Source organism: Panthera leo, chromosome B3, assembly GCF_018350215.1.
Source record: "Panthera leo isolate Ple1 chromosome B3, P.leo_Ple1_pat1.1, whole genome shotgun sequence".
In the NCBI taxonomy this organism is placed as follows: Eukaryota; Metazoa; Chordata; class Mammalia; order Carnivora; family Felidae; genus Panthera; species Panthera leo.
In genome coordinates, this window is record NC_056684.1 from 2,940,165 (window position 1) to 2,953,291 (window position 13,127).

At 51.8% G+C, this 13,127-nt stretch overlaps 1 protein-coding gene across 1 annotated transcript in view; it reads right to left on the reverse strand.

Annotated features, from left to right (window-relative positions):
• The window catches only part of EFL1 (elongation factor like GTPase 1), a 121,336-nt gene that overhangs the window by 96,460 nt on the left and 11,749 nt on the right, over positions 1-13,127 (reverse strand). The window contains 3 exon segments of the mRNA XM_042940842.1: positions 6,278-6,492; positions 7,966-8,103; positions 9,735-9,868. Coding sequence (XP_042796776.1) covers positions 6,278-6,492; positions 7,966-8,103; positions 9,735-9,868 — 487 coding nt within the window.

Genomic DNA, 13,127 nt, shown 5'->3' on the forward strand with positions numbered 1-13,127 from the left:
ACAGGGAGAGGGGAGGGAGAGACAGGGAGAGGGGAGGGAGAGACAGGGAGAGGGGAGGGAGAGACAGGGAGAAGGGAGGGACAGAGAGGGAAGAGTGGGGGACAGAGAGGGAGAGAGGGGGAGGGAGATTCAAGCAGGCTCCATGTTCAGTGCGGAGTTTGACGTGAGGCTCGATCTCAGGGCTGTAACATCACGACCGGAGCCAAAATCAAGACTTGGCCTCTTCAGTGACTCAGCCACCCAGGCACCCCTGGAATTTCCTTCTTTTCAAAAGCTCTCCTCGGTGGGGGATTTCATGCATTTAGTGTCCTAACTGTTGTGACCAGGGGGATCTCTAGTGTGATTTCTGTTCGTGCTTCTGGGATTCTTTTAAAACATTGATTTGTGGTACCCAGACTTCTGTATCCTCTTTATCTTGTCCAACCCTGTGTCAGAGATGTGTCCTGCTTTTCACTTGAAAAGTGGTAAACTTAAAGCTTCCATACCCTCAGACCTCTACCAGAATCATCAAGTACAGCACAGGAAGACTCCTGTCCTCCTCAACTCCTTTCCTAGGCCACGTTCCTTTACACACACAGGCACAAAAATCCTTCGAAATCCTGGTTCTCATCCTTCCCATTCTTTTTCATCCCATAGTTACCATCAGATCTGCTTAACATCACCACTTCTCCCATTAGTGCTTCGTGCTTTTATTCATGTGTCATTAGATAGTCGTCATTTTATTTTTATTTTTAATTTTTTTTTCAACATTTTTTATTTATTTTGGGGACAGAGAGAGACAGAGCATGAACAGGGGAGGGGCAGAGAGAGAGGGAGACACAGAATCGGAAACAGGCTCCAGGCTCCGAGCCATCAGCCCAGAGCCCGATGCGGGGCTCGAACTCACGGACCGCGAGATCGTGACCTGGCCGAAGTCGGACGCTTAACCGACTGCGCCACCCAGGCGCCCCAATAGTCGTCATTTTAAAATGATGACAATTTCTCCATTCTCGGACTCTATTTTAATTCACTTCCTCCACCGAGCACCTCCAGACGAAGCTCCGGGAGAGACCTGGGGACCTGCCGGGACCTCCCCATCTCCCACCCGTCCCCCTGCACGGCAGCACGGCCAAGGGTGAGCTGACTACCGGGTCACACGCCCTTTTGCGTCAAGCCGCCCCGTGGGTTGATCTCAGCTGCAGGATCTGAAAACACCGGTGTCCGAGGACAGACAAAACCGCTTTAGGGAGGACGTCTTACTGGCCCTTCTCTCCTGTCCCTGTTTCACAGGGTTGGGGCCTCAGTTCTACTTGTCTAAAACCGGAGCCGGATTCCGGCCCGTGCCGGTCAGCGTGTCTCTGTGTCCGCACGAAGTGTTCTTCCGGATCCACGTCTGTCTCGGGACAGGCTGAGGCCGCTCGCCCAGGCTTGGCTTCTAGTCATGCTTGATCCTGGCCCGCCCCTGACAGTCCGCAGAGTCAACCTCCCCATTCTGAAACGTGCTCAGTCCCCACCTCCAGTGACACACCAGGTGCCCCGCCTTCCCCAGTCGCTGGCACGCGGCAGGAACGTCTACAGGAAAGCACCTCGAGTGCCTTCATTCCACCACCAGCTTCCTATACATCAGCACATCCGCTTGCCGACGGCGGGCACGGACAGACGTCTGCAGGTGACCCAGCCTAACACAGGGCGACCCGCTCCCTGACGGAGAGCACGTGAAAATGTCCAAGGTCGTGAGGGACACAGCAGCCACCCCCCTCCATCCGCGCGAGCCTCTCTCCACCCCTTCTCCTTCCACAGTAGGCTTCCGCCAGTTTCTGAGATTCAGACTAAAATTTGCATAAAACATTAACACTATTTATGGAAATCACTCCAAGGAAAGGACGAGCCCCCCACCCTGTGGCTCACTGGCAAAACGCTTATAAATCAGGAAACTAACAGGTCTGACTGGTTATGTGACCGAATCAATCACTGTACTTTTTAGCTCAAAAAGTTTTCAGAAATCATCTGAGCCCAATATTCTTATGTTTCAGAAGAGGAAACTGAGGCCCAAAGTGACGATGCTGCCAAGTCCTCAACCGTGTGTGAAAAGTACACATTCTCAGCGGGTCTGTCGTATCCATTCTCTGAATTTTCTTATGACCTTTACAGGCACCGAGCGGACTATGGTATCTACAACCGCTGGCAAACCAACAAGGAAAAATCATGGTATTAGACCTGATTTCACTGTCACGGCAAAATCTGTTCTGTCAAAAGGGAGTGGAGGGCAAGTTCCTATGAAAAGGCGGACAGAACAGCCAACGTTGGCTGGGCTCCTCCCAAGCCGTGCGCTCTGGTCCATTTCTGATCCCTTCTTCCCTCCCATTTCCAAACCGACACGTTTGGCGATGGGCTCTGTTCTCACCTGGCGCACCGCGTCTGCTTCTGTCATCCTGCGGTACGTGCAAGACGGAGCCCACGACTAGAGTGAACCTCACTGCGGCCCCACAGCTGTTGACTCAAGCGCAGACATTTCTCTCCAAGTAGTAATTCTTTAATGTTTGGATTTTTGGATTCCACAAGTCAGTAATGGTTGTAGTTAAGAAACATTATCTATTGCCTCCCACAATCTAAAACTGACGTCACTATGCCATGGCTCCCGCGTGTACCTATCCAGAAGGGGCCTGCAGAAGGACCGAGAGCCCACGGAAGTAAGAGAGCATAAACTTCGGTGTCAATCATTTCTTCCACTTAGTGGCCGAGTGAGGTCAAACGATTGCTGGATGTCTTTTAGTCGTAGGTACTAAATCGTAACGTCTATTTAAAAGGATCATCCTGAGAATTCAATGAAATAATTTAAGCAAAATTACTCGGTCAACATCGAGCATGTGCACATTCTCAACAGAGTTGGCTTCTTTCCACATGAACTCCTGCTAGTGCAGACATAACGCGTTACGCTGAACGTATCTGCTCATAAATAACCTCCAGAGGATATACCAGAAACTGCCAGGGAGGTAATTTCTTGTGGGGAAATGAAATGAAATCCTAAGGGACAGGGTGGGAGACTTTTCACGATCTCCCATGTACACATTTTTGTACCTTAGGAAGTTTAAAATATATTCAAAGAATAGAGTTCCAAAAAAATCATCTGTACTTAAAACCCACAAGGAGATGCAGAACTGGTTCAATGTTCAAAAATCAATGTAATCCACTATATTAACAAGTTAAAGAGGAAAAATCATAGGATTATATTAATTGCTACAAAGCATTTGACAAAATTTGACACACATCCGTAAAGATGACTGAGAAAAAAGGAATACAGGGGAATTTCCTCAACTTGATAAAGAACGTTTAAATTTTTTTCCTGACTTTTATTTATTTTTGAGAGACAGAGAGAGAACGAGCAGGGGAGGGGCAGAGAGAGAGGGAGACGCAGAATCTGAAACAGGCTCCAGGCTCTGAGCTGTCAGCACAGAGCCCAACGGGGGGTCTTGAACCCATGAACCGTGAGATCAAGATGGGAGCCGAAGCCGGACGCTTAACTGACGGAGCCACCCAGGCGCATCCCCCTTTTTAAAAACAAAATTTTTCTAAAGAACATTTAAAAATAACCTACAAAATGGTGAAAGACTGAGCACGTTCCCACTCAGATCAGAACAAGGCAAGGATGTCTAGTCTCCCCACTCTTCCAACAGTCCTGGAAGCTCTTGCCAACACAGTAAGGCAAGGAAAGAAGAAAGCAGCACGGTGAAGGAGGAAATAAAGCAGTCCCTATTTGCAGACGAGGTGACTGTCTTGTAGAAAGTCCCAAGGAACCTAGGGAAAACTCCAGTATGTGAGTTTAGCAAGGTCACGGTATACAAGATTAGCATACAAAAATCAATTAACTGTATTTCCAAAAAGTAGGGATGAATAGGTGAACACCAAAATTAAAAACATAATACCATTTATAATCGCTCAAAAACAATGAAAACTTAGGTGCAGAACCAATACAACATGTACAAGCCTCATACGATGAAAAGTACAAAATGCTAACGAAAGAAATCAAAGAAAATCTAAAAACAAAATGAGTGTTCCTGCATTAGAAGAGACGTCGTAAAGATGTCACTTCTCCTCAAATTGATATAGAGGTTTCCCCCGTGCATTTTCAATATAAATCCTAACAAAAGTTTTTTGCAGATACAGGCAAAGATTATTATAAAATGCATATGGAAAGGCACAGATCCTCAAACAGCAGAAACCACTTCCAAAAAGCGGAACGTGAGCAGACACAATCTACCCAATTTCGAGACTTAACTAGGTTCTCACAGTAATCGAGATTAGGTGCTACTGGCGGAAAGACAGACACATAGATCAATGAAACGGAACACTCAGAAACAGCCACACAAGTATGTCCAACCGATTTTGACAAAGGTACAAAAACAATTCAATGGAGGAGGCATAAGGGTGCTGGAGTACTCAGACATCCATAGCCAAAAACAAAGAACTTGGACCCTGGTCTCACATCTTACACAGAAAATTAACTCGGAATGGATCACAGACTTATTAATTTTTTTTTTTAATTTTTTTTTTTAACGTTTATTTATTTTTGAGACAGAGAGAGACACAGCATGAACGGGGGAGGGTCAGAGAGAGAGGGAGACACAGAATCTGAAACAGGCTCCAGGCTCCGAGCTGTCAGCACAGAGCCCGACGCGGGGCTCGAACTCACGGACCGCGAGATCATGACCTGAGCTGAAGTCAGCCGCCCAACCAACTGAGCCACCCAGGCGCCCCTAGATCACAGACTTAAATGCAGAAAGTAAAACCATAAAACTTTTAGAAAAAACTGAGAGAAAATCTTCAGGATCTAGGGGCCATGCAGAGTTCTCAGACTTGACTTTTAATGTTAATTTATTTTGAGAGAGAGAGAGAGAGAGCAAGCAAGAAGGGGGTGGAGAGAGAGGGAGAGGGAGAGGGGGAGGGAGAGAGAGAGAGCAAGCAAGAAGGGGGGGGAGAGAGGGAGGGAGGGAGGGAGGGAGAGAGGGGGAGAGAGAGAGAGAGAGAGAGAGAGAGAGAGAGAGAGAATCCCAAGAAGGCTCCTTGCTGTCAGCACAGAGCCCGATGTGGGGCTTGAAATCACGAACCGTGAGATCATCACCTGAGCCAAAGTCAGATGCTTAACCGACTGAGCCACCCAGGCGCCCCCTGCACTGCAGATTTTAAAGCTCCCAAGAGAGTAAACCTTAAAAGTCCGATTGCAAGACAACAGTCCTGTTCTGTAACTATGTACAGTTAACTACACTTATCGTGGGGACCATTTCACAGTATATACAAATAGAGACGCATTCAACTAATATGACGTTGTATGTCATTTACACCTCAATTAAAAAAGAAAGAAAACAGAAAAAAACGAGCAAAGGCCACGAAAAGACATCTCTCCCACGGATACCCGGGTGACAAATCGGCAACACATCGGCACACGGAACGATGTGCCACCAGACCGGCGGTCAGGAAAACACGATGAAGACCGCGGTCACGTTCCAATACACACCCGTCAGGATGGCTTAAAAAAAAAAAAAAAAAGTGACCACGCCAAACGGTGGTGACACGTGGAGAATCCAGACCAGTCACTCAGACGCTGCCGGCCGGGACGTGAAATGGTTCGCCCCCTCGGGAAAACAGCTCGACGCTAAGCACACAACACACGGCTGCCACACGACCTAGCAAAAGCACTCCCGCGCGTTCACCCCAGAGAAATGAGAACTCGTGTCCCCGAAACACCTACCCGGGCGTCCGGGCACGCCTGTGGCAGCTTCCCGCAGAACGGCCCCAAACTGGAAAAGAGCCAGGTGTCCTCCAATGTGTGAACAGTTAAACCGTGGTAGGTCCGCACCGGGGGACGCTACTAAGCAATAAAAAGGAACCGACTGCCGACACGTGCAACAACCTAGTTAAGTCTCTGGACAATTACACCGAGTGACAAAGCCAATCCAGAGAAGGCTGCAGAGCGTTTGATTCTGGTTCTATGACATCCTTGAGACGACACCTTACAAAGATGGAAGACATGTGGCGACCGCGAGGGTGCAGGTGGGGCCGGGGGTGCGAGGAAGCGGGTGTGGGCACGTGAGGGGGTCTTTGCTGTGACGCGCTGTATTGACGTCGACATCAGCGCGGGGCGGGGGCGGGGCGGCGGGTACTGGGTCCCGGGTACAGGACGGCTCTAGCCTTTCTCGCAGCTACATACGCGTCGGTGATCGTGGCCAAACAAGAAGCTCCACGGAGAAGACCAGCCTTACACACAGTCCCCGAGGGGAGCTCGGGAGGCTCGGACACTTACCCGAAGCCCCAGCCATCTACCGCACTGGCAAACACCACACCGCCCTGATCCGGAGAGAAGTAGAGGTGAGAATCGTCCGTGTCCTCCAACCCAGCGCTCCAGTCATACACTTGCTCTCCTCGCTCAGAACCTGGATTCACCTGGGACTCAGTCTCTCTCTCTGCTCTCTCTTCTAGGACTTTCGAAGTAAAAAGAGCTCCCGTGAGCGCGTTAATCTAGGAGAGACGGTGAAAGGCGGAACGTCACTCGGAGGCGTAGGAGACGCGCGGCCGGGGATCACCAGTCACCCCGGGCTCCCGGGAAGCACCCACAGGCGGAGGTGAGGCGCACGACACTGACCAACTCACAGCCCTCTCCTTCCGAGCCCAGCGAGACTAAACCGGAAGCTTCGGAAAGGTCACCTCCGTGACTGCGAATGTCACGCCGACACGAGGGGGCGGTGTCTGCGGCCTGTCTCTAGCGCCGGGCCTGGCGTCACGAGGGACTCACGGTCCCCAGTGAGTTCACAGGCTAGTTCAGAGGCTGAGCCCCCGCTCGCCCCGCCAGCTCTCACACCTGGACTTCCCTCCGCTCTCGTCAGGCCCCCTTCCCGGCCACCAGTCCCCGACTCTTCCCCTCCCAAGTCACCACCTCATTTCCTACCGCAGAGAGAAAATGAAACATTTTATTCAGAAATCCTGCAAGCTACCCCAATTCCAACCTGTCAGCCCGTTCACGGCTGCAAAGGCCGCTGGCCCGGGCGGGGCCACGCCGGTCGGCCTCCAGGGGGCACCGGATCCACTGAGCCACTCTCCTGCGCCGCTCTACTCTGATCGTCTCCTCCCTCCGGCCGAGAAATAGACAGTTGGCCTCCTCAGGGGTGCCCCACCGTCCTGAACGAAGTTCAAAGCCTCACGCCTGGCACACGAGGGTCGCCATAATCCAAGCCCCCGATCCCTTCCGACTCCCACCTCCTGCCTCTGCCGCACGCGATCTCGTTCTCCAGGTAGGACCAGCGTATCGTGCTCTTTCTGGCGTTTACAACCTTGCACATCTCATCCCCTCTTTCCTGAACGCCCCGGCCATATCCCCGCCTTTTTCCATCTTGAAGCTTCTGCTGCCACTCTGCCTGACCCTCCCCGCTCCTGACCCAGTCTGGGTGTGGTGGCCCTCAAAACCACGCCTGGGGCTTCGCATGTTCTCCAAAGTTCTCCTTAAAGCCTCCCCACCGCTGCGAGATCTTCGAAAACAGGGATCCTGACCTGTAGTCACATTCGCACCCCTATCACATAAAGGACATCCCAGAATTCACCGTTCAACACGCAGCTATGTAAATGTCGGCTGGGGAAATAAATGAATGACTGGGTAAAATGTTATCGAAAAACAGATGCTAAAAAAACAAAACAAAGAAAAGCCTCCTAATATTGCTTCAGTTTGGAACCAAACTACAAGATTTTAAAGGACAGCACTAATCCTATTATCCACGCTTTGTACCCGAGGATGCCTCCAGGAGACGGAGGGGCTCCTGAGGGGAGGCGTGTCCCGTGTCCCCTGTTGCAGCACGAGGACTCCAACACATGGGGATCTCAGATGGAAACGCTGCGTAAAAGTGAAGTTCTGTGGCAACGCGTTATTCTCAACTTATCAACTTCCTTACAACTCTTCTTTGAGCCCCGAGTTTTAAAACATGGAAGGGAAGGATGAAATACCTGCTCTAGAATATTCTTGAGGTGAGAATAGGCCTCCTGGGGGGTGAATTTCAGCTCCACTATCAGGCGATCTATCTTATTAATCACTAAAACCGGACGGATGTTCTCAAGCCAGGCTTGTCGCAGAACGGCTTGTGTCTGGTGAAAACAGAAAAGAAAATGTGAAACTCACGATTCGAAATAATTAAAGCACCTTAAAAGACCCTGATTAACAATCAGCTCATTTGCATACTCCTTTATCACAACTCAGACAACACCGTTCACACAGGTGCGCTCCCTAAGCACTTAGCACGGACTCTGTGTCCGTGACACAGAGGGAAAGAGCTACAGACAAGAAACGGTCTTTGCCTTTGTGGAACTGACAAGTTATTTAAGAAGGGTAAGTTGTGCAGAAAATAACAGAGTTTGGTGGAATTATACACACGCACACACTTTTCTGAACAACTAGAAAACAAATGCTCATGTTGCCAACACACAGGCCCCCAAAAACAGAGCCTTCCTTCCCCCAGGAGGCCCACGCACACCTCCCTGCCCACAATCCCCTCTCAGAGCGAACCGCTGCTCTGCTATTCTGAAGTCAGGTGCATTAACACCACTATCCTTTCAGGACAGAGATGAAGGCTCTGTCTCGCAAGTCAAGTCGGGGGACCTGAGCCCTCAGGGCTCGGAGGGGAAGCAACAGGACAATTACGGCACAACTTCTTGCAATTATCAAATTTCCTCCATCTGAGTAATTTAAACCTTTTATTATCCTTCTTTAAAAATATTGGGGCGCCTGGGTGGCTCAGTCGGTTAAGCGGCCGACTTCAGCTCAGGTCATGATCTCGCGGTCCGTGAGTTCGAGCCCCGCATCGGGCTCTGTGCTGACAGCTCAGAACCTGGAGCCTCCTCGGATTCTGTGTCTCCCTCTCTCTGCCCCTCCCCCGCTTGCACACTGTCTCAAAAATAATAAACTTAAAAATATTTTTTTTTAATTTTTTTTTAATGTTTTATTTATTTTTGTGACAGACAGAGACAGAGCATGAGCAGGGGAGGGGCAGAGAGAGAGGGAGACACAGAATCCGAAGCAGGCTCCAGGCTCCGAGCCGTCAGCACAGGGCCCAACGAGGGGCTCGAACTCACAGACCACGAGATCGTGACCTGAGCCGAAGTTGGACGCTCAACCGACTGAGCCACCCAGGTGCCCCAAAATTTTTTTAATAGTAAAACGTACGAGGGTATGTTAAGAAGTAGGATACAAAGGTGACGGCGTTTTATAAGATAAAACGTAAGGCCTCCAAACAAGGCCTTATAAGAACCGAGCCTGGAGAGCTACCGTAAAGGCCAGGTGTCCCACCACACACCCCCTCCTTTCCCACTGAGGCGGGGGGAGAGGGAGGGGGCGGGGGGGGGGAGGTGGCGGGGGTGGAACCACAGCCCAAGAAGCCCACAGAAGAGAATCTCACGCGGGGGACAGCTGGATTGGCCTCTTGCCATCGACGACCTCTCATGAGAATCCTCCTCAAGTTCAACACCCCCAGACTTGGCCGGATCCTCTCTGAGAGGGCATCGTAGACACTGCCAAGTACTGAAAGGGACGGTCATCGTCGCTATGATCCCTTCAAGATGCGGGTGACTGACTCCATCACAGAACGTTCTCGAATGAAACGTACAGCCAACTTACCGCCAGCAGAATGTCCAGAATGGCACAGGGCCGTCCGTGCGGAGTCCCTCCCCCCCGGCCCCGCCCTCCTCACCCAGTGACAGATCCCCACATCAGGACCTACTACCTGTGGGCAGACTCCTTCCACAGCATCGACCACGATGATGCAGCCGTCACACACGCGCACGGCCGTGGACACCTCGGAGGAGAAGTCCACGTGTCCTGGAGAGTCTATGAGGTTAATCAGGTAGTCCTCACCACCTACAACAGAGCCAGAAAACACACATCTTCCGTCGTGCGGGCACACAGCGCTCCCTCCCGGGCATTCACAATGAGAAAGGGGCCGCGAGACACAGTAGAGCTAAAGAAGCCAAACGGGTCGACCCACCACCGTCGCCCCGACGTGGGGGTTCCCACCGACGGACCTCCGACCCCAAGGGGCATCTCTCCCTAACGTTGCCGGACTTCGTTCTTCTAAAAGGGGCCGCTTACTAAGGGCTTCCGTGAGCCAGGCACTGTGCTAGACGGGCCTCAGGACGCGCAATCCCACGTTACCGAACCCTCAGCAGGGCCCCGTGAGGTGAACATTACCACATTCGCTCTACAGGTTGGAAGTGGAGACCGGCAGAAAACGACGCCTGGGTGTAAAAGCTGGTCAAGAGGGGCCCACACAGGAAATGCCGACTCAAAAAGACACGAAGCACGTGGCCGCTGCTTCCCTACAAGCTCGCAGAGAGCAGGGTGTGAATCTGAGACTTAGACACGCAAATCCAGGGAGTCACTACGCGCCGAGCGGTGCGCCACGTGCCGCGGGCACACGCGGATCACCCCCTTGAGGCCTCACGAGGAAGAAGACCATTCAGCTTTTAGCAGGGCGATGACCGTGCGATTTGTCCCAAGCCCTGAAAGTCCCTGTTCTATCACACCCCAAGTCAGTCCCACATCCCATTAACACCCCTAAGTCAGTTCCAGACAGGCCAGGACAATGAGTCACCCTAGGGCACAGACATGTCACGCCAGATCGCAATTAAAGAAACCACGGGCTCCAGAACTACTCCGGAACCCAAGGGCCGGACTTACACCTGGAAGGCCATTTAGACCCGTTTCCCCCCCATCCAGCTGGAACACTGACGACGTGCCTTGCGCCCCAGGGGACGGGGCTAAGAGTGACCACCACCACAGGGGGCACGGCCAGGGCCCCTGTCCTTGGACTCTCAGGGCCTGGCTCCGCCCCAAGCATTCTACACACACTGTCCTGCGTTTACCAGCCCACCACCCTTTGAGGTTGTCGCTACCACGAGCCCGATTTCACAGAGCAGGAAACTCGGGCACAGAAGAGCTCAGCGTCCTTCTTAAGGACTTCTAGGTAGAATGCAATCCAAGGAAAACCGCCTGAGATCAAAGAGTTTAAAACGGTCGTGTGGCAGTTAAACCTGGCAGACTCCAAACACATACTTTAACCACCCCACTCAGGACGGCACCAGGTTCATCTCTCCTGCCCAGACTCCACCGGTCGGGGACTTCTGAGCACCGGGTTAAGGATTCCAAGGCGCACTGGGGCTCAGTGGGAGAGACCGCCATCAATTAGCAACAGGCTGCTTCTTACACATCCCCACCCGCAACGTGTTCCCGGTCTTCTCGTGCAAATTGCTTTACACGGATTTCTGGCTCCGCCGCCCCCACCAGGGAGGGCTCCGAGCAGACAGAGGACCTGGACAGCTCCAAAGAAGACCAAAGCTGTCAAAGACCCCGGGCCCTGGGGCAGTGGCCCCCGGGCCTCAGTGGGGCCTTACTGTCAGGACTCACAGCACCCTCTGGGATAAGCCCATGCCCTCTATAGAATAAGCCAGAGGAAAATGAGCAGCGGCAAGGGAGTCCAGGGTCCTATCAGCTCCCGTCACGTGAAACAGAAGCTGTGAGACGCCTAAAATCTCTCTGCATTCTCCTAGCCTAACCCTTCATTTCCTAGAGAAGCACGCCCCTGAAGGGAGGAGAGGTAGGTACCCAAGGTCACTGAGTAGCTGGCCAGAAACACGCCCAGGTCTGTCTGACACGGAGGTCTTGACTCCTTTATGTTGTGCAGCTGGGGAACCCCGGCTCGTTCATTTGGATGAACTCCAGACTCCAGTGTGGGACAACCGTAAGCACCTTGAAGCCCGGGAATACCCGGATCGGATCCAGAACTTGCAGACACCGTGTCTGCTGTCAGGTTCTTTCCAGAATTTAAAAATGCACTCCCAGAGAAACCTCGGGCTTCCTTCCTCGGGCTCTTGCCTTTTACTGGGGTTACAGAACTTCGAGGTAGCACCCAGAAAAAACAAACATACCTATCTACCTAGCCATCTGTCTGTCTATACTCCTCTAATGAGGCATCTAAATCCAGACCCCCTGAAACTCATTCAGGGACAGCAAGTCCAGATCTAGAAAACAACAGAAAGCTAGGAATACACCAAGTGTTTTCACTTGCATACGTGGGAAAAAAAGTGCATGATCAAAACCCTTTGGGAAATGCGGTGGCAGGGTGGAGGGGTGAGGAAGAGGCTCACCACGCACATACACCCTAGTAAAGGCTCGAGGAGCCCTGCAACACAGAAGCCTGTCCGACCTCCCCAGTGTGTCTGATGGGGAAGACCAGCGCCCTCCTCAGTCACATGGCTGACGAGTGCCGAACTCAGCACAGGGCCGGTCTCTGACTCGCAACAACTATTTTCATCTTAATACCTTCAAACTCAATGTCAAAAGTAGGGAAAAGAAATCCAATGTCCCTCAGAGGGGGAAGAAAGCCAGTAAGCACAACTGGTCCGCTGTCTTCAGCCACACTGTGCCTCCCTGACTTGTTTCCCTGGGCAGAAAAGGGGCACAGAGAGGGAGACACGGAATCCGAAGCAGGCCCCGGGCTCCGAGCTGTCAGCACAGGGCCCGACATGGGGCTCGAACTCATGGAATGTGGTATCATGACCTGAGCTGAAGTCAGATGCCCGACTGAGCCACCCAGGCACCCCCTAAATGATCTTTCTGATTTGTCCCTCAGTCCTGAAGCTATGCACAGGACGGACTCCTGCTAAAGCATTAAACCATCCATCCCCGGCCTTCCAAAATATGCTCCTTCATTTCAGGCACTGGTCTAATCAGCAGAGCACCAATCCTTTTTTATTTTTTTTTAAATGTTCCAGGCAACTGGGGAAAAGAAAAAGTTGGAAGACCTGAAGTTAATCATGGGAGGCACCTCCCACAAAATTTCTGCCATTAGGGAGTTATGGGAAAATAATGTCTCCCTTGCCCGTGAGTCCTCCAGTTTTAAAGCACCACGGATCATCGTTTCATTTGAAGACGCACATCTGTCACGAGCACCTGCCAAAGATCCCTGCGAAGAGGGAAACTTCCCGTGAGGCCACATTCAATCCCCAAAACACTGGAGATGTTGGCCAACACACACACGGAAAGCTGAGGAGAGAAAACGTGCCTTCAAACGAAGGAAGAGACACACTCCTCTCGTGGACGATGATGTGCGCTTCGCACA